General features: G+C 55.3%; 1 protein-coding gene across 1 annotated transcript in view; it reads left to right on the top strand.

The window, feature by feature from the left end:
• Positions 1-18646, top strand: part of CAMK2A (calcium/calmodulin dependent protein kinase II alpha) — a 37145-nt gene extending 18499 nt beyond the window's left edge. Inside the window, exons 5-19 of the mRNA XM_013953497.2 lie at positions 110-175; positions 1777-1849; positions 2662-2764; positions 3722-3805; positions 4443-4537; positions 4976-5098; positions 5642-5725; positions 7140-7182; positions 9398-9438; positions 13542-13574; positions 14666-14714; positions 16462-16537; positions 17597-17691; positions 18095-18323; positions 18572-18646. Of these exons, the coding sequence (XP_013808951.2) occupies positions 110-175; positions 1777-1849; positions 2662-2764; positions 3722-3805; positions 4443-4537; positions 4976-5098; positions 5642-5725; positions 7140-7182; positions 9398-9438; positions 13542-13574; positions 14666-14714; positions 16462-16537; positions 17597-17691; positions 18095-18323; positions 18572-18575 (1198 nt within the window). The 3' untranslated portion in view covers positions 18576-18646. The remainder of the gene's footprint in view (positions 1-109; positions 176-1776; positions 1850-2661; positions 2765-3721; positions 3806-4442; positions 4538-4975; positions 5099-5641; positions 5726-7139; positions 7183-9397; positions 9439-13541; positions 13575-14665; positions 14715-16461; positions 16538-17596; positions 17692-18094; positions 18324-18571) is intronic.
• Positions 18647-22314: the final 3668 nt, after the last annotated feature.

Raw genomic sequence — 22314 nt, 5'->3', positions numbered from 1 at the left:
CGCCGCGGGCGGCTGCTCCCGAGGGCTGAGCGTGGCGCAAACCGGCCCGGCTCCGTCGCGTGCCGAGTGGAGGTGGCTGAGCGTAACTCGGCGCCTGTTTTGCTCTCAGGGTCACAGGTGGGGAGCTGTTTGAGGACATCGTGGCCAGAGAGTACTACAGCGAAGCAGACGCCAGGTGAGCAAGGAAAGGCGCCGGGCAGCGGAGCTGGCAGCACGCATCTGCTCCTCCCCTGGGCTGCTGCTCTGCGAGGTCCTACGCGTTTGGCTTTTTGTAGTATAAGCTTCCTCCATGCTGGGTAGTGTTTTACGGCTGCTCCTTGGCGCGTACTCACGAACCAGATGTGTAACGCTGCAAAAAAAGCTCATTTTAACTCACTCGTCTCCTGTGCCAAGAGCTGCACGTGTTACCGCAGGGCTGGTCCCTTGCGTTGAACCTAGGCAGCTGCCGGTCAGCGCTTGCACCATCCTGCTGCCCCAGCTGCTGGCGCAGCCTGCACCCAACCTCCACGGCGGAGCCAGGAAGCAAGGCTTGCCAGGGCGGGAGGGAGCAACCGGGACCCGCCTGGTGCCCCAGCGAGGAGCATGATAGCATAAACACGCTGCGATTCCTGCTGTTTCCCTTTGCAGCTACATTACAGTCATTTGCAAGCATTTCTCTGGCATTTACCACTTGAAAGCGCTAATGAGGAGCAGCCAGGACAGGCTGGGTGCAAGGACAGACTGTAGCTACTCTCCCTCCCATGCTGCCACTGGCATGCCCCAGGTGCCCTGCTGGGTACCATTTCGGCCACCCCTTTGCTTCTCGCAGCTCGGGGAGGGGGATAGCATTAGCCTCGTTTCACCGAGGGGACCTGATTTGGCTGATGTCACCCACGTTGCCCTGGATAGCTCTTGGAGCAGTCCCCAGATCCTGCCGTGCCTGGTGCTGTGCCCCTGGCTTTGCCCCCTGCGTGTGGAGTAGCCCACGTGGGGGAAGATGAGCACGGCCGGCACGAATGTCCGAGCGGTGGTAAACTCTACGCTACCTCTATCTGCATGGAAAATATCCCCTACTTATAGGCATAAAGTGATCTTTCTATTTAATGTTCTGCTCCAAGTCCACTTACAACCCATCCACTTATTAGTGTCATATAAATAAAATAAAATATATGTAAATAAAGACCTTCTGCTTTGCAGACAGCTGTTTTGGAAGGGAAGTGATCATTGCCTCATTCTTCTTCCCTTCCTTTCTCATGCATGCAGCAGAGCTAGGGTTTAATGAGCTATATATAAAGAGCAGACACAGTGAGAGCCACCTGCATTAGATAAGACGAGGGAAATGGGGCTGAAGTGAACGTTAGCTTTATGTCTGAAGAGCTCATCTGTTCTGCCTGGTGTTAGAGCCCAAATCTGGGCTGGCGTTGTGGCTCCACTGCCGGTACCCAGCTCCCACAGTGTTGCTTCTGTGGGAAACCGCTTGGCTTTCCCAGCTCCTTATCTCTGGGCAGCATGCAAGTTCCTGCATAGCCCCAGCGCTCCTGCTCTGCCGCTCACCGGGGGCTGGATGCTGAGCAAACCCCAGCTAGGTTTTACTGGCACTTGGGTTGCAACTGCTCTGCGCTTCCCAGGCTGCGGGTATGCGGCATTCGGCAGAGAGGGATGATGCTGCAGGGCTGCTGGTGGGATGGGGTGATTGGGAGAGGGTGATGGAAGATGAAATGTAGGCGAATAGATGTGTCTATGGAAACTCTGCTTTGCTGAATGCTTTTCTGAGCTTTCTCCTTCTCTCTCCCACAGCCACTGCATCCAGCAGATCCTGGAAGCTGTCCTGCATTGCCACCAGATGGGGGTGGTACATCGGGATCTGAAGGTAAGAGCTGCAGGGGAAGGTCCTGTGGGAGGATGCAGGGACCCCATCTATGATACAAAACCCCATGGAGTAATGTCCAGAGAAGCCTTGCCCTGTCGTGTCCTCTGGGGTAGCTGAAGCACTGCGGAGAAGAATGCTGTGTAGGAGCTTTGGGAAAGCCACAGAGCAAAGACAAGCTACAGGGCTTAAAGATGCAAAAGGGCTTAAAGATAGAGAGAGGATAAAGAGGTCTCTGTGGTCCGAGGTCCTCTAAGGAGCCAGTTTTCCTCCCAGGAAGATGCATCTTGGCTCACTGAAATGCCTTGCTGTGGAGAGAGACAGGCAAGACAGCCTGGGGACAGCGACAGGGAAGCACTCCTGGACGGGATGGGGAATGACTGGAGGGTGGTGGCATCTTGCAAAGCTTCACATTTCCTGGGAACACCAGAGCACAGAAGAGGGGAAGAGGAACAGCGTGCGTAGGCAGCAGTGCTCTGAGCCTCTGGTATTGCTGTGCTGCTCAGCGCTGCGGGGTCCCTCCGTTGTCACACCGCAAGCCTGGCTGCAATGGGCTGAGTTTGTCTCCAGTCCTTGTGCCCCAGTTTCTCCCCACGCAAACCACAGGCCTCCTGTGTGCTGGATCTCCTCCTGCTGCAGCACCAGGACACACAGCAGGTCAAACTAATCAGGAAGCACATACAGACCCCTGGCCTCCCCCAGACCTGTGTTGGGAAGCTCCCCCACGGTGGCAGAGCAGCTCATGGCCAGGGGGTTTGATTATACAATGGGGAGGTTGCTGTCATGGGTCTCCCAACCTTTGCTTCCTTCTGCAGCCAGAGAACCTGCTGCTGGCATCCAAGCTGAAGGGAGCAGCCGTCAAGCTGGCCGACTTTGGCCTCGCCATTGAGGTGGAGGGGGACCAGCAAGCATGGTTCGGTGAGTAGGAATGGCCTGAAGGTGGGTTATTCTCCAGCCCTCTTTGGCACGCGTGATTAAGCAGGGCCAGCAAGGCCCAGGAGTGCTCCAGGACAGGCACATGTCCCCAGGACCTAAATACCCGGTTATGAGAGCGCCCTGGCAGAGCCAGTCTAAGAGGCACAGCAGGGGAGCAGTAGTTCGATGGTTCCAGCTGTGCCCTCGACCCAGCCCATGTATTGATCCAGGGCACAAGCAAACAGGTCAGCAGGGACTCGGTGAGTCACCGAGATGCTCTGGGGAGCTGGACAAGCCAGCAGTGGGGGCAGACCCAGGTGAGGAAACTCTCCTTCAGGTGCTGAAGGTACATGTCAGAGCACCCCAGGCTCCTGGTGTTTTGCTTCTGTCACCGGCCATTTGCTGAAAACCGTGGTTTGCTCCACACTCGGAGGTCAGAGGAGTTCATGAGGGTGACAGCTCCCAGAAAAGGGCTTTTTGTGGTTCTGGAGGCTGATCTGAGATCAGCCAGGGAGAAGAAGCTCTTACAAGCCTGTTGCAAGCTCTCCCAGCACTGCTTCCAGGGTCAGGTCTCACACCTCATTAGCTCACCTTTCCCTAACCCGCCTGATCAGCCCTTCATCGATGGCCTTACCCCAGGGATGCAGGAGATCGCACAGGCACTCAGGTGTAAATCCAGCAGGGAAGTCAGAGGATTGTGCTTGACGCGCATGGCCATGAGGTGCATGCTCCGAAAGCAGGCACCCCTCATGCCCTGGCGCAGCGACGGACTCAGCGCCCCTGCGATCCCCTGCATGCCGGGTGTCTAACGCTGGCTGTCCCATCAGTTCATCGCATGCCAGGACCAGGGCAAATGGCTGTCCCGCAGCAGCTGGCCAGAAGCCAGGCGTTACTGGCACATGGTGCTGCTGCAGACTGTGTGACCGATGCAGTGACGGACTGTCTCTCCGGGGTCACTAGGTTTTGCTGGCACTCCGGGATACCTCTCCCCAGAAGTGCTCCGGAAGGATCCCTACGGCAAAGCCGTGGACCTGTGGGCTTGTGGTAAGTCAGACCGGGGTTGAAAGGCCGGGAGCAGGATGGGCTGCACAGGGTCGGGCAGGCTGTTGAACCAGCAGGTCCTGAGCCACGGCCACGGGGCGCCTCTGCGGGATGCCAGGGCAGAGTATTCACCTGCGGGGGAGCTGGCACTTGCACCGTGCTGTCCCCGGAGCAGCACCCCCTTTCCCAGCCCTGCGGCACCCTTCTCTGAAAGATCAGCCCCCTTCCCCTGGACCCGAAGCCCCTGGCATGGGAGCTGCCCGCCTGTTCCCACGCCGTGCCCGGGGAGCCAGGGCACCGCAGACGCAGGGAGCTTCGCACCGCCCGCGACGCGGGGGAGGCATCGCCAGCCCTCCTGGTGTGCCGGGCTTGTGCTCGTGCATGTGGCTGCCTGGCCCACGTGCCTGGATCAGCTGTCTCTCCCCCCAGCTGCCGAGCACATCAGCATGGAGCCGGGCCTGCCAGCATGGCTTTGTCATTTTAATTAGGGAGCAAACTGTCCTGCTTCCCTAAAACTTTCTCGGTTTCTCTCCTGGAGCTGGAACTGCCACCAGTTTGGCTCTGTTCATACCTGCAATGATATAAACTCTCCGCAGCTTACCAGCTCCTAACCCGCATCTGCTCTCCCTCTCTTGGACAGGAGTCATCCTCTACATCCTGCTGGTTGGGTACCCTCCCTTTTGGGATGAAGACCAGCATCGCCTCTATCAGCAGATCAAGGCTGGGGCCTACGATGTGAGTGGGTTTGTCTTCCTCTCCTCTTTCGCTGTCTCCCCTCTCTCCTGCCACCCCACATTGCAGTACGCTGCTCCGGGGGAGCAGTTGCAACAAGTCCAGGTGGACGTGAGCTGGTTTCTTTCCTCTGCTCTGCTCACAGAGGGTTGGCCAAGCTGCCTTACCCACATGCACTGTCCAGGCATGCAGTGCAGGAGAAATAGGTGATATCCTGGGCCTTCTGCATTTCCTCCTCTGCCCCTGCTCTGCTCTCCCCTTTTCCAGCTGGCAGCTCTTTCCAGCTGGTACAGCAAATCCCTCTGTCTGTCAAGCCCTGTCCCATGGGCAGAAGCAGAGAGTTGCAGGAGAACCAGGCCCACTGCATTTGGGAGGTCTGAGAAGGGCTTCTGCTTCCACCGCTTGTCACCGTCTCTCACCCTGCTTCCTTTGTTTTGGCAGTTCCCCTCCCCCGAGTGGGACACGGTCACTCCTGAAGCAAAAGATCTCATCAACAAGATGTTAACCATAAACCCGTCCAAGCGCATCACAGCAGCAGAGGCTCTGAAGCACCCCTGGATATCAGTGAGTTGGGCGGGTGTTCAGGGGAAAGACTGGACGCGATGGACAGAGGGAGGGACGCGAGGGCATTCCCACCACTTCTGGCATGAGTATTTCACATCCATGGCCAGGAGCAGGGCATGCAGAGGAGACCGCAACAACTCATGAGGGTTGCAGCCACGCTGCTCACCCCTCAGAGTCTGGATCAGCTCCTAAAGGCAGGAATACACTGGGACCTTGTACCATGGGCAGACCCTGGACCTCCCCACTGCATGGTCAGGCAGCTGAGGCGTTAACTCGGGGGGAAGCGAGATCTCCCTGCAAGCTCCCACGCCACCAGACGAGAACCTGCTGACTCAAGAGAGCCAGTAACTCCTGCTGCCTATTAAAGTTTTATCTGCTGCTGTTGCTGCATGCAGCTACAGCCTGCGCCTGAGCCGTGGGAGACGGCACACGTGTTCGTGTGTGTGAGAGCGGGGACACGCTACCCCCGCGCTGCGCTCAGCCCTCCTCGACGCCTGCTCTCCTCTTCCTCCCTCTCTAAGCTGAGTTTCTCTCTCCTCTCAGCACCGTGCTACCGTGGCATCATGCATGCACAGGCAGGAGACTGTGGACTGTCTGAAGAAGTTCAATGCCCGGAGGAAGCTGAAGGTAACTCTCATACTCTCCTTTCCAAACTGGCTAGAAAATGCACGGCAAGATAGTTTGGGTTTTTTTCCCTGAGTGGAGAAGGCCAGGGTGTCTCTCTGGAGTCTCTGGGTCAGGCTTTGGGGGTGATGCACACTGGGGATCTGCTCCGAAGGAGGGAAAAGAGGCCAGTGTGTGTTGGTGGCTGCATCAGGGACCCCGTTGCCTGGGGAAAGGCTACCCTGAAGCCAAGCACTGAATCACATAGCAAGACTGGGGCTGCACTAGAAATCAGGGTGAGGAAATTCCCCTGGGGACGGTGTCAGAGAGCTCCTTCCAGTGGCAGGACACGGAGCTGAGCAACACAGCACAACCCCTTTGCCTGATGCAGGAGCCGAACAAGCCACGTTGCATCCAGGGAGCAACCAAAGCAGTGTGCAGGTAGGCAAAAAGCTGAGGCAAGGCTGACCCACACCAGCAGCCCCACAGACTTGCCCTTCCTGGACGCTGTCGTGTTCAGGCAGTCTTTGCCCGCTCTGAAACCATAGGATCCGCCTGAAGAGCTCAGCTCTGTGGCTGCTCGTCCCTAGCTGGTGGCACCTGCTGGGGACTGACTGGCTCCGCTCTGGTTTGGAAAATGGAATGCTTCCCCTAGAGCCAGTAACATCAACCACTTCCCGCAGCTTCTCCCGGCTGCGGGGAGGGCTCTGACCTGCGCAGTAATCAGACCCGTTAGCGTTTCAGGCCTGAATGCATTGTGGCACAAAGCAGTATAGCTGTGGGCTGCTAACAAGATTATCAAGAAAAGAAACTGGCTATAAACTATTATTACCTTTCAGCTAGACAAGTAATCAAATTAGTTCAGGCATGTACTTCAAAATAGTAATCCATTACTGTAACCAATTAGTCCAAAGTAATCTCATTATACACTAAGAAACCGGTTAGTAGAGTCAGTTGGAAGAGAGGAAACATTTTTATAAACATTATCTTGCAATGTTGTTGTTTGCTACCATGAAAAATTCCCACCCCACTGTTGTTAGCAGGCACAACTTTAATTACAATTAAATACAGTTCCGCTCCTGGTGACTCTGCTTTCAACCAGCTGCCCTCCCCGCTCAGTGGTGTCCCTCTACATCTACAGCAGAATGAAACTGAAATCTGCCCCGGGATATTAAATATCCCTTTAATCTCAGAGGGAAGGCAGGTTCAGAGGATGCAACCCAACGCCCTGGCATCGGGGTTAAGGAGTCAGGTACTGAGACTGGTTTTGATGGCAGGAGGGGAATATTGGCCCGTGGGCCGGTTCCTCCCAGCAAAGCCTCAGGAAGACAGGTGATGAGTGGGGCCTTCCTCCCAGGGCGCCGGGGGGGCGGCGTGGGAAAGCGCGGTGTGCCGGGGCCCAGCGCACCCTTTCCTTCCTGCCTTTTGTGTGTTTCAGGGAGCAATCCTCACCACCATGCTGGCGACACGCAACTTCTCCGGTAGGTGCCGTCTCCGGGGCTCTAATCCTGGCTTTGCCCTTGCTCTTCACCGAGAACAGCCGTAGGGCCCCGGGGAAGCCTGTTTTGCCAAGGAGCTCGGCTGGCGCCCGCTGCCTCCTCCCTCTGCCCTTTCTTCTGGTCCCGAAGGTGGCTGCCCTGGGTCTCGCTGTGGAGCTGAGGATGCAGCCTGGCTCTCCGGGGACGCGTGGCATTTGGGGGAGACCCGGGCCAGGCAGGAGAGCACCTTCAGGCTGGCGGCTGGCTTGGGGTGCCCGAGCAAAGGTGTCCCTCTGAGGTGTAGCTGTCCCCAGAGGTTTGGGACTTTAGGGCTTGCATGCACCTGCCCGTCCCGCTCGTGTCAGGGTTTGGATGTGGCGCTGGGTGTGGGACAGGGGCTGGGTCCTGCCATGCTAGGAGCACTTCCCAACGAGGAGTTTTAGTCCCGAGGGCTGCACGGAGACACGGGAGCAGCCTGGCAGGGACCGAGTGCAGCAGCCCAGCCTGCACCGCGGGAGAGGTTCCCACGCAGCCCCAGCGTCCCGCTGCTGTGGCTGGGAGCTTCTCCCTCCTGGGGGTTTTCGGCCATTTGGAGCGAGCCTTGCAGCTGGGATCACCAGCTCCCGGATGATTTCCAGGCACAGCACTCAAAAGGAGCCAGCCAAGCATGATGCTAATTGCCTCCTCGAACCCTCCCCAGCACCAGCCTTTGCAACCCACGGCCCCGCGGTGCTCCAGGCCTGCTCCGGAGAGCGTGCAGACGCAGGCGGGCTCCGACTCCCTCGTAACGTGTGACCCCAGGGAGGTTTGTCAGGGAGCCTCGATTTGGAGTAGCCGCAAGGGATTTCCTCACTTGCCAGGAAGCAAAGCCAGTGATGCTGCAGCGGCAGGGCGGGCCGGGGCAGCCCAAGCAGAAACCCCTGCCTGGGAACAGCAGGAGCCTCTGCTCAGGGCCTGAGCACGGCTATTTGGCGTTAGACGGGTTTCATGCTCGCTCAGTGCAGGACAGGGTGGAGGAGTCGAGCTGGAGACGCCAGGCCGGATCTCTGTACAGGGGGAGCATGTGGGTCCGTCCGGAGGAGAGAGATGGATCAGGGCAGGGAGGCACCAGGACCCACGGCTTCAGGATGGGCCTCGTGGCTGGGCAGCTTATGGCCCAGGGGTAGGGTCGGGGAGGAGCAGAAGGGGTGTTTTGGGTTGTTTTGCTGAAGCATCGTGGGAGGTGAGGTGGGGGTAGGTGGGGGGGGGGGTCAGGGGCTCCTGGGCCCAGCGAGGTGCCGTGGGGGAGCGCCGAAGCTGAGGCTGGGGTTTGGTATCTGCATTTGTCGTGGGGGGATTGCGCTGACACATTTAGCACTTGTGGGCAGCCTGTGGCGGGGCTGGAGGAGTTTAACAGCTGGGGGGATCTGATATCAGGCCCTAGTCGGGGAGACGCATCAGGCACGAAGCATCAAAGGGCAGGAAATTCAGAGGCTGCCTTCCTAACCACTGCCTGTCCCACACAGAGCCCGGGGGCGCGCGGGTCCCCCTGCCCAGCCCCGGCCGGGCGCGCGGCCGGTCGGTCGAGCCCCGCCGGTCCCCAGCAGCTCCCTGCGGGTGCTCGGGGCGCAGGAACCACCGGGCAGCGGGTGGCCGGCAGCAGCGCGGGGGGCTGGGGCAAAGCCAGCCGCGGTAGGTGGGCACCGGCGAAGGCGCCTGCTTTTCATCGTTGTCAAAATGCGGGCTGCAGCTGTCGGGCCGGCGGGCCGGCAGCACATGATCCCGGCAGCATGGGGCTAAAATTAGAGGGCGGCAGGCGGGCAGGCCATTCCTCAGCGCCGCGCTCATTAGCCAACAGCACCCGGCCGCGGCGGGCCGGAGCCGGGGTCCCGCCAGGGAGCCCTGCGTGCCCTCCAGCCTCGGGCCAGAGCCCTCTGCCCGGCCCCGGGCGCTGGCCCCCCTTCAAGACGCCCCGCAGGCTTGGCGTGACGTCAAGAGACGGGACAGGCCCGTGGCGGAGAGGCGCCAGGGCGAGACGGGCCAGTGCCGGCGAGGTGGCCCGTGAGCGCTGGGATCTGCAGAGAGAGGTTGCAACGGCGAGGGCTGGCAAGAGGAAGAGCCCGTTGCCTCGTCCCAGGGTGTCCTGCCGCTCCGCTGCCCGGCATCATGCTGCTAATCCTCGGCCTGCTGGTCCTGGTGCCCTGCCTGGCTCTCTTCACCTCCTTCCTTCTCTCTCCAGGAGGCAAAAGCGGTGGCAACAAGAAGAATGACGGCGTGAAGGTAAGCCCCCTGCCTGCCGCCCTCTCCTGCCTCCTGCTCCGCTCCCACGGCCGCCGGCTTGCCGCAGCGGGGGCGGCGGACGGGGGCCCCGCTCCGCAGCGACAGCCCGCGCTTTAAAGGGAAGTTGTTGGCCCGGCTCTCGGAGCGCGTCCCAGGGCTGCCAGCCTTGGCATGCCTGCCTCCCCGGCCCCCGCGGGGAGCGGTGGAGCGGCAACGTAGAGGTGGTTTTGCAGCGCGGCGTGTGGAGGGACCGGGCTGCCCCTTCAGCCGGGGAGAGGAGGGACGTGCTGGGAAAATTTGCTTAATTGCCCGAAAAACATGCTTGTCCCATGCTGTCTCTGATGGAGTGGGGAGGAGGAGAGGGAGGGAGGCAGCTTTGCACTTGAGCTCAGGAGCTGTGGGTTCAGGCCGGCAGCAGCCGTGCGGGGAGCAGGGTTGCTGCATATCCCCCTCGCAGGAGTCCCGCGCCCCAAGGGAAGCCCGGCTGGAAGAGCCAGGAGCCACCCGCTCAGGCATCACGGCTCTGTCCCAGGCTGGAGCTGGGCTCTCCCCGCAGAGCTCCGAGCCTGCCCGCTGCCCTCCAGGTCCCCGTCTCTGGTGGCACTTGGGGTGCATTTAACTCCCTTGACACCGCTCCCAGCCCCAAGCACAGTTTAGAGCCAGAAGGGTTATGCTTGCTTGGCAAAGCACCGAAAATGACCTGGTGCTTGGAGGGCCTTGATCTTGGGCTGCAGAAAGTGCTGCAGATTTGCCTACCCCTCCGCTCGTGGGCCACAGCTCTTCTCCAGGACAAGGTGGGCTCTCGGAGGCAGGCAACAGCAAAAATCTGCCTGCCCAACAGCTTGTTCTGATGATAAAGAGGTCTGGTGATCGGCGAGCTCTGTCGTCTCTCTTCTCCAGAAGGGAATTGCCCATGTAAAGGTGCTTCTCTCTCCTTACCTGTTCCCCAGGCATCCTGAATACCAGTGTTCACTCAGCTGCTGAGACGTTGTGTGATTACATCCTTCCACCCTAGGGCAGGGATGCAAGGCATGAGCATTGGGAGCCTTCTTGCAGCAAGGCCTCTCTCCTTTCTGTGGCCTTTTGTAGGGACCCAGCTGTTGAGTTGTGAGGGGCACCAGGTTCTGGAAGAGCAGAGCCATCAGCTGACTTTTCTCCCCTTTGGTCCAATGTTCAGTGGAGCCAGAAGTCTGGTGATGAATTGTTTCTCTCCCGCTCCTTCCAGACCCAGTGGCTGGGAGACGCTAAGCCTGCAAGGTTTAAGACCATATGTAAACCTCCAAACCTGGGCTCAGCTCCACAGGAAAACATTCTGGCCACCCAACATTATTCTGTGGCCTGAAGTTGGTGGACTGCATTGCTATGAGAGGACATTGCTCTGGGACATGATGACAGGATATCATGTGGTTTCCAGGTTGGGACTGTTAGTTTTGAATGACAGTGCTGGCACAGAGGGGACTGGCCCCAAGGGAGTCACAGCAACCCACCTGTCAGTCACTGCTGGCCTGTCTTCTGCTGCTGTGAGGTCCCAGCTGCTTCTGGGAGTCACCTGAGAAGTGACCAGATAGAGCTGACTGAGCACAAGCTGCTGGAGTGTAGGTGAGAGCAATCAGGAGGTGCTTTATTAAGCTGTGAAAGGACAGATTGGTGGATGGGAACGCTTCATCAGGCATGGTCCTGAATCTAATGGGACAGCCTTGAATTTCATTTCTAGCATGGCAGGGATGGGTGTGGCGTTAGAAGACCATTTACTAGCCCAACTTGCTAATGATGCTCTCTCTTGGCCTTGGCAGTAACTTTGAGGGTAAGCGTTACCCTGGGCATGTGCTGCGGGTAGCAAAATAGCTGATTTGGGTAATGCCAAGGAATGTCCAGGAAGAGGAAGACAACAAAAGTAGAGGAAGGCTCACACCCAACAGGTAGCTTACTTTGACCATCTTCAACATTAGCATTCTCACATATCATTGTCCTGCTCAGCATGGAGGGACTTGCAATGTAACTACTTCATGGGGACGTGGAAAGCATGACAGGGAGGCTGATTTTTCTGGAGGAAGCTTTTATGACCGAACATGGGCAGCTGGCAGAAGTCAAGTTGTATTCATTTCTTTTCATCTTTCTGGAAAAGCAAGGCAGGAGCCTGGAAACCCCCTGCCACCCAAGGGTGGTTGACTGAGTGCATGTCTCTTGCACATCACCGCAGAGGGTGGGAAGGTAGGGAGGGGAAGGTCCTGCTCTTTCAGTGAGCAGTGTTGCCAGTCAGGCCGCGGGGTGTGGTTGTCAGAAGAGCTGCGTCCCCATTTGGAGAAACCTGCTGGACTGACTTTCTCACGAGAGCAGGCAGGTCACAGGCATCCACATCTGGAGCTCCTGCCCAAAGCCATGTAGGTGGACAGCAGGAGGCAGGTGCTGCCTCTCCAGCCTGCCAACACAGCCTGCCAACACCAGGACTCTGCTAGTCCAGGCTGAGAGGACTCAAAATTCACCCTCCCAAGGAGCTTCCTCCCCTACTAAAAGCATTCAGAAGACCAAAAATTCCCCATGAACCCTGTGCTGGCAGGGGGACTTCCTCTAGGAGGTCTTTGAGTCCCAGCAGCTATGATACCTTCACTGCCCTGTGTAGTGTCACATCTTGTCACATTGTAAACTAATGAAATCACTGCCCCATGTCACATCCTGTCCCGTCTTAAATTAATGAGCTCACTGCCCCATGTTGCATCCTGTTACTGTATGTCCAAACTTAATGCGGTCACCGCTTTGTGTTGCATTCTGTTGCGTCCAAAATTTCTGCAGTTTACTGCCCTGTGTTGTGTCCTTGGTTAGTAGAAGCTGTGAGCCCTTCCTGCAGCTTGTTTCCTCAGACAGTGCAACTCTAGCTGCTCCATTTCCCATGAGGTTCCTTCCGAAATACCACAGCTTGTTGTGCCCTTTAGGACATCTGTTATGTTTCAGAGAAGGAGGGGCGAGGTTTAATGTAGGACCCAGCGAGGGAAGGGAGAGCTCCACCAACGGAGGATGAAACTCAGTGAGGGTGCTGGTGGGAGCCATTTAGGTTGTGAAAGGAGGAATGAGCGGGAACGAACATTAGCAGTTTTTATACTGCAGCCCATCCAAATACCCTGATGGGTTGCTGCATGGACGTTTCCAAGAGATTCGCACACTGTGTGCTCCTTCCCCCTCTGCCGGGTGGGCAGAGCTGCAGCCTTATTAACGTGCTGGTAAAACACTTATTAACTGGCACTGCAGCTTCTAATTCCTGCACACTGGCGTTTCTTATCGCTTCCTGTGACTCATGCCCTAGGAGCTGGAAGTGGAGAAAGGGCATGAGGCCTATGTGCATGTCCCTTCAGCTCTCAACCAGATAGGAGGTGGAGATGGGAAGCAGAACACAGAAGGGAAGGATGATCCCGAGTAGTTTGGGGCTGCAAGCAGAAACTTGGCTATGGGCTCATCTAACTAAAAGGCCTTAAAGCCTAGTGGTAGTAGTCAAGGATGGCAATAAACCTGTGCATGTGTAAGGTCTCCTCTTTTGAGGAGTCCTGTCCTGATATAAAGGACTGGGATTGCATTCAAGACAGTTTCCTGCATGGTGTGTCTGCATTTCAGGGTACAGCAGCAACAGCCACACTAGCTTTAAACTAGCTGGCTTAATACTGGAGACAAATCTAGGCCCAAAACTATTGAGCTATTTGGGTGCCTGAGGTGGTAGAGTTGGCTTGGCATTTTAGCATCCCACTCCTGAGACCTAGGTTCTGTTCCTGTGACCTTGGTGGCATAGTTGCAAAGCCACCAAAGTGGTCGTCTACCTCTAGGAGACTCCATTTTGGACTAGCCAGGGCCTTGGAATGAGCAATAACAGAGATTGTGGTAGGTCAGGAGAGAAAGGTGCTAGGAGAAACATGGGGAGGGGCCTTGCATAGCACCAGCAGCACTGCAGCCAGTGGCACATCCCTGCAGGAGCCTCAAATTGGCCCGCTGCACCTTTTGTTTGCTCCTACACAAGGACCATGAAGGGTGGCTCAGGAGCTGCTCCCTCTCACGTGCTGCTCTTTGCCTTTCTCACTCTGTGTCTCTTCCTGTTCCATCTCTTCTCCTTGTTTTTCCAGAAAAGAAAGTCCAGTTCCAGCGTTCAGTTAATGGTGAGTGTCCGTCGTCTTCCTCAATGCTGATATTGCTGGGCCTCTCAACGTGTTCCAGCCTTCCCTCATTTTTGGAAGTTACCTCGGGGTAGGGAAGAAGGGACACTGGGGTTGGAGGGACATCCTCAAAGCCGTATCACCCACAAACCCCATTAACAGGGTTGGTGCAGGCACTTGCTGGCCGCCAGCTGGTGGGAAGCCAGCCTTGGTTCTTGCTGATGGGTTCTCATGCCGTTTCTCCCAGTTCTCCTGACTCAGGTCTGCAGGCTGCATCGGTCCAAGGAGCCTTGGAGAAACACCTTCCATGCCTCTGCGGGGACTGTATGGTCATGGGACACCTTGCCAACCTACATCGGGGTATTATGGGTAATACATAAGCAAGGCTCTGCTGGGAAGAGCTAGCAGAGCCATTGCTCTAGCTCCGCTAGCAGAGTCGCCTTGATGGGGCTCCTGGAGAGAGACAGGGGGTCAGTACCCCCTCCCCAAAATCTGTGTAGTGCTCAGCCGTTTATTGAAAGAGCTGTGTCTCAGCCTTCGGTGGTCCATGTGGGTCTTGGAAGCACTCTGTTTTATTGTACATTTCTCTCCCTACTCTACGGTCAGTGTGGTCTCTCTCACTCCTGCACAGTCCCCTCACTTCCTCTTTCTCATCCCAGTTCCCTCTCGCTGTTAATTTGTACATTTCTCTTTATTGTACAGTCAACGTGGTGTCTTCCACCCCTGCACAGCCCTTCTCCCTGCCCCTCTGGCTACACTCATAGGAACCTGCCAAACCACCCCCTGGACCTGCCCCATGTCTGTCCCCGCGGGCACTGGTAGGAAAGGCACCACCGTTCCTACGAGACCCTCCACAGCCCAGCTCTTGTGCCCTTGGCTACAAGGTGTGGAAGTCAGGGAGGGCTCTGCCATCACTACGTGAGAGCTGTGGTTGAGGACGGGTTTGACCTGCTGGCATTTTCCTTGGTTTCTGTCCGTTTGCACAGTCGAGTGCTGTGGGGTCAGACTCGGGGGGCTGTCGAACACACGAGCTCCTTCTTGCGCATGGTGAAGACTGGTCTCACCTTCCCATCTCCTTTCTGTTCTTTGCTCAGGAATCGTCGGAGAGTACTAACACCACCATTGAAGATGAAGACACCAAAGGTACCAGCAGGGGCACTCGGGGAGGGAGGCAGGCTATTTCAGAGGGGCACGCTTGGGTCATTAGTCCAGCCACCCCCAAGCAGATATTGCCTACATCAAAACCTGCAGCAGGCAAGATTCCTCTGGACCATTCAGAAGTTGCTTTCATTCGTTATGAATGAAATGCCAGCATGGACCAAGGCCAATGCAGGTGGTTCCCCTGCTGATACGTTGCCATGAGCAGTTGTGCTGCAGCACTGCTGGAGATGAGGAGGGGAGCACTCACAAAAATGGAAGAGTTCCCTGAAAGCAGGCATGAAAATGGCTGGCTCAGAGAGGAGGCTGTTCACACTCCACTGTCACGCTAGTGGCACTAACAGCGTTTGGCCCACTTGGAAAGTTTGTGGTGGCCCTCATTGCACCATGTAGGCTGAAGGTAGAGTCAGACTCTGGGGCATCTTCAGCTCGTTTGACCGAGACACCCACAGGTTCGCTGTGGGGGAGGCACATTGCTAGCTACTGCTTTGAGCCTTCCTGGGATCAGCTGAGTCTTTGCATGGACTGCAGTCCGTCTGCCCACACTTCCCCATCCTCCTGCCCCCTTTGCCCACTTGCTGCCTTTTCCTGCATGTCCCTCTGAAGCACTGTCACTCACTGGAGGCAAAATAAATGGCCCTTTGGGAAGAGCCTCCGGGGGAAATCCCTTCCTCATTCCCTCTCTCCTTCCCACATGTCAGAGCCAGCTTTCTAAGAATAGCCCAGGGAATAATTTATTGGTGCTAATTTGTAAAGTCTCTCAGTGAAGTGAACTCAGCACGAAGCAAGATGGACTTTGGCCTGACATTAGAGTTAATTGAACATTTGTTCTCCCAGGGCATGGCTCCTATGAGAGAGGGCATGGAGGCAGGAGGTGCTCAGTCCTGCAATCAGAAAAGGGCTGGGGCTCCATATTCTCTTTTATGAATGACTCTCTCATGCATGTGCACCCTTTCCCTCTCCTGTTTTATTAGCCATGGTAAAAAAAACTCAGGCATACCACTGATTTGCATTTGAAACAGAGCCTCATTAATAAGCCCAGGGTTGTCTCTGACAGCTCCTCCTGACATCCCAGGGAGCCAAACCCACTCATGCAGCATGGCCCTTGCCCAGCTCTGGCTGGGAACGCAGTGGAAGGCCCCAGGAATCAGCTGCATGGTGGTGTGTCTTTGGCTCTCCCCTTGTTTTTTCTTGGGGAGAAGGTTTGTGGGAGCTGGGCTTCCTGGGTCGCTGGCCAGTTCGCCCACCTTTTCTCCCCAACTGAGGCCATATTCTCCTGTCTTAGTTGGAAATGAAAGTATCCTTTGACCCAGCCCTGCCCTAGTCTGACCCTGCTGTGAGTTTGTAGCCCAGTATTGAGTCGAGATAGAAAGTCCTGGCTTGGTGCAAATGTGAAGCTGAGACCAAGACATGCCACCTCTTTGGGCCAAGGGCAGCTCACCACTTGGTGGTTAACCCTCTTGCTCTTTAGGAAGTGAGAAAAATACAGAATTTTTTTTTACTTTTTCCCTGACTTTTGAGTCAGGGGGTCTTGAGGTCTTTTTTCTTTTTTTACCTGGAGCCCTTTCCCACATCTGTCTCCTAAGTCCCTCTCCTGCTCTTCCCCCACATGGTTTCCAATTCTCCTTGATATCCTGATGGTCCGTTTCTAGTGAGGAAGAGATATCTTGGAGATATTGCAAAGTTAATGTTTCTGGTTTTTCTCCCTTTTTTTTTTTTTTTTAACCAACAGTACGGAAGCAAGAAATCATTAAAGTAACAGAGCAGCTGATTGAAGCAATAAGCAATGGTGACTTTGAGTCCTACACGTGAGTGTGACTAATGCAATTTTGAGCCGGGGTCGGGGCCTGCTGGTTGATAGCTCAGCCTACTGGAGTCTGTGCTAGAGGGAATCATGCTCTCCCTGTAAAAACACAGCCCATTAGGTTTTACTGCTGTCAAGGACAGAATGACCAGATTGACATGGAGGTGGGGCACAGAGAAGATCCAAGACAGTCAAGAGACATCTGCTTCCAAACCTGATGCTTCTCTCATACTAACTGACCATGTCTCTCTGGTCTCATAACCATGGATGAGCCCATTTTCTGGTTTGCAAAAAGATGAATAACTGTAGATGTGATTTATCATAGAGGAAGGAACATTGCATCCATGGTATTCATTATATCCAGATAGCCTTAGGGTGCTTGGTAAGATAACTGCTTTCCACATGCTGAGCTGATGCTCCTTGGAGTACGCTTCTGTACCCAAGGCCTATTTAATTAGTTATTTCTGAGTGAGCTCAGGTCTTGATTCCTGCCTTAGAGAACAGCAGCAGGGATATTTCAATACAGAGCAGAGAGAGTTAGGTTTTTCCTGCTGTTTTTCTTTTATCTCTTGCAAAGAAGAAGACAGTATCTTGAGAAAGTTTAATTGGATGTGGCAACTGATGGAGAACTCACCCTGTCTCATTTGAGGAACCCAGCTAAGTCCTTGGGCTAGAGGCGAGGCTGTATAGGCTTCCTGTAGAGCGCAAGGATAGAGGTCCTCTGAGAGCATTTATAGCATTAGACTTCTGCTCTGAATTGCTTTCTGGAGAGGCCTATCTCCACAAACTGTGGAGAGGGCCTAGCAAAGCAGCATGGACCTTCCCCCATAACATCTCAGTGCTCTAAGTCCCCTGCCCCAAATCCTGCAGCTTGGTTTAGTGAGAACAGCTGTTCAGGGAAATACTTCTGCGTCAAGGTGCCTTGGTTTCAGACTGAGGAGAAGTCCTCTTGAGCACAAGCCATTTGGGTTTTGCAGAACCTTATTCATGCATGTTCTCACATTAGAACCAGTGAGATAACTCCTTTTTCTCTCCCCTTCCCCTCCCCTTCTGGCCTCCCCAGGAAGATGTGTGACCCCGGAATGACTGCTTTTGAGCCTGAGGCTCTGGGGAACCTGGTGGAAGGCTTGGATTTCCATCGATTCTACTTTGAAAACCGTAAGCAGCCTCTTCCCCTCCCAAGGGACCATTTTCACCTCCCATAGCCTGTTCTGTCTTTTGACATCCATCAGCTTGCTGGACAGAAGAGGGTAAGGGTGATTTTTGGGAGCATCTCTGAATCTCTGGCTGATCTGAAAGATCCCAGGAGAAGGTGAATCAAGGCTGTTAGGTCAGCTGGGGATGGGCTGGATTGCAGAGGAACTGTTTGGTTAGCTGTTTTCTAGGTGGACTGTTACCCATCCTAAGCCCCGTCAATGCAGCGTTTACCTGACCCCTCCAAGCAGAGAGCCTAACCTGAAGGAATTCCTCTTCCCACTTTGCTGTCATCTTCTGCGACTGGCAGAGGGAAAACAAAACTCTTTCCCCTGCCTAAGGCCACCTATGCTTGTCCCCTTTCCAGTGTGGTCCCGGAACAGCAAGCCTGTGCACACAACGATCCTGAACCCCCACATCCACCTGATGGGAGACGAGTCCGCCTGCATCGCCTACATCCGCATCACACAGTATGTTGACTCAGGAGGGATCCCCCGCACTGCCCAGTCAGAGGAGACCCGCATCTGGCACCGCCGGGATGGCAAATGGCAAATCGTCCACTTCCACAGATCTGGCGCGCCCTCCGTCCTACCGCAGTAAGCCCTGTGAGAAACCAGCACTAGGGGCTTGATGGGGCCGGGAGCCACGGGGTGAGGGAGAGAATGGTGCGGGCTCCTTGCAGCGGCAAGGGTGCAGAAGGGATGAAATCATCCCCCGATCTCTGTGGTGGTGGGGAGATGGCGATTGCCATGGGAGGGTGGTGGCCAGAGGGAGTGGGGAGAGGATGGTCCATCAAAGGGACATCAAAAGTGAAAAACCTCTCTGCCCAATTTGTGTTTTTCAGTTGAAGTGTGGGCCAGCCTGTGTCAGGTTTGTCACTGACTCACTAACAAGGGGAGACCCCCCTCCAACTCTTCACCTATGGGACTTTGGCTGTTGGCTCTGCTGCTTGGTTCCTGCTGGAATTCCTCTCGCTTATCACCACGAACATGCAATGGCCCCACCGACACGACACACGCATTGAATCGAAACCCTCCATCCCACCCTTTGCAGCCAGCCCCACCAGGGCCTTTGCACTGGGCCCCCTTTCTCTGCATGAAAGAAGAGAAGAGAAACTGTAAACAAAAAAAAACAATCATTTGGCCAGTGAGAAGAATTATGCCTGGGGTAAAGACCTCCACCCACCACTACATGGCATTCCTGGGCTCCTGCATGTCCTCACAACCCAGCATGTCTCATGAAATGGGACAGGACTTGCCATCTATCTCCATCCCCACCTCTGCTGAAAGCCTCAGAGGCCCCCAAGAAAGAGGAGCGCACGGAGGCAGTTTTGAGCCACTCCATGCTGGTTGGGGCTTGGGTGACCCTCTCTTGGCACCAGTGGATTTTGTCTTGCTGTTACTGTGGTCCCATACCTGATGCCATTGCTCCCACCTGCTCCCGCCTTGGACTCTCCCCAACTCGAGCTCTCACTTCTTGGCAGCCTCAACTGAGGAATCTCATTTTAAAGCATTTGCAAAATTCAGCTTCCAGGCACCTCTGGGTGAGGAGGGATTTATTTGAATGGGTGAGTAAAGGCTATCTTTTATTTTCTCTTCCCAGGAGTGTAGGCTGGCTCCTTCCCAGGAGGGTGAGCAGGTTTGTGCCCTAGCCCTGGGGACCTGTCATGCCGATAGGCAGCGTGCTGTCTGAGTGGGGACACTCTCCCTCCTTCCTCCCTTCTCCCTCGGGAGCAGGGACTGGAGAAGCTGGGAGAAGAGAGGAAGAGTATGCAACCGCTTCCCGGCGCTGCATCGGCCCAGCGAAGGAACCGGTGGCTGTGGGAGCGGAGAGCTCAGCTCTCTGAGCGGCGGCCAGGCATTGCCACGAGGATGGGCTTGGCACGGTAGCAGGCTCTCCTCCACGTACATCGCTGCCTGCACCCTCCTCCCCGCCCAGCATCCTTTACCCCCAGCTGACTTGGCACCCAGCTCTTGTCCCCGCCGAACACCAACCTCTGCCCCTCGCATGCAGCACCCAGAGCTTCTCCCAGCGCCCCGAACCCGAGCACCATGGCCCTCGCCGTAGTGCTGGAAATGCTGGTGCTAAGGCAGCCAAGCTGGCCACCCATTCGAGATACAAAACGTCATCGCCCACGCGACACCTTCCAGCAAAGACGAGGAATGCAAGCTTTAGTAATAAAACTCTGCAGAATCTGATCATGCTTCGAAGAAACAAACAAGCCTTTAGCTATCTCTTCTACTTTGAGCGCATGCCTTTTTATAGCAAAAAGAAAACAACCTACTGTGTATTTCGTAACTTGATTTTGAGTATTTGCTGACATGGATCTTTATGTAATAACTAGAAACATTCTTTATGTAATAACTAGAAACTGTTTGGGGCAGGGGGGTGGGGGGGGTTTTGGGGGGGTTGCTGTTTTTCGTTTTGTTTGCCTTTGGAGTGGGGTTGTAACAAAGTGCCGTTCCTATTGGGACCCCACGGCCGCATCCCAGGGGTCAAGCGGTGGAGCCGCCCCAAGCTGGGTCGCCCACCCTGCGCCCCGCAGGTGGCTGTGGCGGCGGCGAGGCCGCTGTGGCTCGTCGTGGTTGCTCTGGCTGGGCGAAGGCGGCAGCCTCTTGGGCACAGTCATGTCCCCAGGGGCTCTTTCCAGGCCCACACGGATTTTCCTGAATGGCAAAGCCAGGCAGCGGTTCTTCGGGAGCCATCAGCACGTGGTTTTCAGGATAGAAGACAGGGCTGGAACGGGGAATTTTGGTATCACCTCTTTGCCTTCAGGTAGAGGTCCGAGAGGCGTGAGGGTGGTTTTTTCTGGTAATCCTTCCGTTTCTTGTTCTCTTTTTTCCAACTGGAACTTCTTTGCTCGTTGATGTGAGATTACTGCAGTGCACTGCTGCCATTGGGGGACTTTCTAACTGCACTCTCTTCATCTGCATGGCGTTTAACTTTCTAGACGGTGCGTGTATTGAAAAACAAAGAAATGAACAAAAAAACGCTTGTTTTGGACATAAAAAAGAGGAAAAAAAAGACAAAAAAAAAGAAATGTTTTCTCCATGTAAATTCTGACTGTGTATTTTGCCTTTTCTGTGGTTTTGAATGCTTTGCTCTCTGTCTAGGCAGGGACGGCTGCCTCACGAAACACAGCCACATTCTTGCAGACTGCAAAAATATTTTCCCGCTGGATTGAGGGGAAGAATCCAAACTGTCGGGGCATTAACAGTCTCGGAGAGTTGTTCAGCATGTCCCACTGTGCAGGGCGGGGGGGTGATCATTGCTGGGAATGTGAGTAGCAGATGCCATTTTGGGGGGAAATCACACAGGTTCTCCACGGGCACAAATGTGTGTCCCCGTGACCTTGGCAGACCTGTGCTCTTTGACAGCGGAGCTACACTGGCTTGCAAGAGTTGGCCCCAAAGCTTTCCTTAAGCAGGGAAAGTCATGCAGGGAGAGGATTAGCTTTTAAGATAGAGTTTGGGTGTTTTTATGAATCTCTTTTTCTTCCTGTAGTCACAGTGCTGAAGTTTTTTCATTTTTAAAGGAAGGATTCAGCTCTTATATAGTTCGCTCTCCTCCTCTCCCAAGTTGTCTGTGAAGCCAGCCCTGGCAAGTGTCTCTTCCACTTCTTGATGCCCAGGCTCTCAGGGATCGACGGGAGGCAGATGAGGAAGGAGGTGGCCATGCTGCTGTGGCCGGTACTCTTCCTTCGTGCTCACAGCATGGCTCTGAGTTGCACTGCGGGAAAGATTTGACTTCCGCCTGTTTTTAGAGCTGCCGATAGCTGTGTGCTCAGATGGGCCGTGAAGGTGAAACTGCTTCAACAACCGCAGCTGGAGAGAGGTTGGCCTGAGAAGGGAGGTACGGTGGGGTGACGGGGATGACAGATGAAATGCTGGGGTAGATCCAGTCTCCTTTCACTGAGAGCCCTCTTTGGGCAGTCAGAGCCAGGGGAACATGTTGGTTTCCAGAGTGACTTTGAGCTGTCTTCTTGGAGGTGATTTCTCCTCCTTGAGGCTTCCCTGTGGTCATCTCTCCAGGGACAGGTTCCTCTGGAGGCAGCTGGATGTCCTTGCAACACCCAAGATGTTCCAGATCAGTTCAAACAGAAGCAGAGTCTGAGGTTTCAATTCTTTGTAGTCTTCCAGTCATGGTGAAGCCTGACCAAGGAAGACCCGACTTTCCACCATCTGCCCACACTGGCAGCATTAAGCACCTGCACTTTAGGGGTCTGTTCTGCCTGGTTTCTCTCCCTACCTCCCCCTGGTTCTCCAGTGCAGGTTTCTGTATCCCCAGAGCATCTCTGAGCAAGCACTGAATAAACCACCATCCTTTCTTTTAGTAGCCATGATGAACAGCTTCTGTCTCTGTCTTCCTCTATATTCCCTGGTTTCTTCTAAACTTGCAGGAAAACTAAAAAAGACCAACTATCGCAGCCCTTCTTTGGCTGGCAGAGCAAGGGACGCCGTGGTTGCATCCCTGTTTGTAAGCTAGGCAGTGTCTACTGGCATCACCCCAACAATCTCAGCAAGGCTCTGGGCTGACAAGGTCCAGGGGACGTTCCCAATAAGCAATATGGATGAAGCCACCTTGTTG

The sequence above is a fragment of the Apteryx mantelli genome, chromosome 14 (genome assembly GCF_036417845.1).
Source record: "Apteryx mantelli isolate bAptMan1 chromosome 14, bAptMan1.hap1, whole genome shotgun sequence".
Taxonomy (NCBI): Eukaryota; Metazoa; Chordata; class Aves; order Apterygiformes; family Apterygidae; genus Apteryx; species Apteryx mantelli.
The sequence above is the reverse complement of the archived record's forward strand: the minus strand, read 5'-3'. Positions and strand labels throughout refer to the sequence as shown.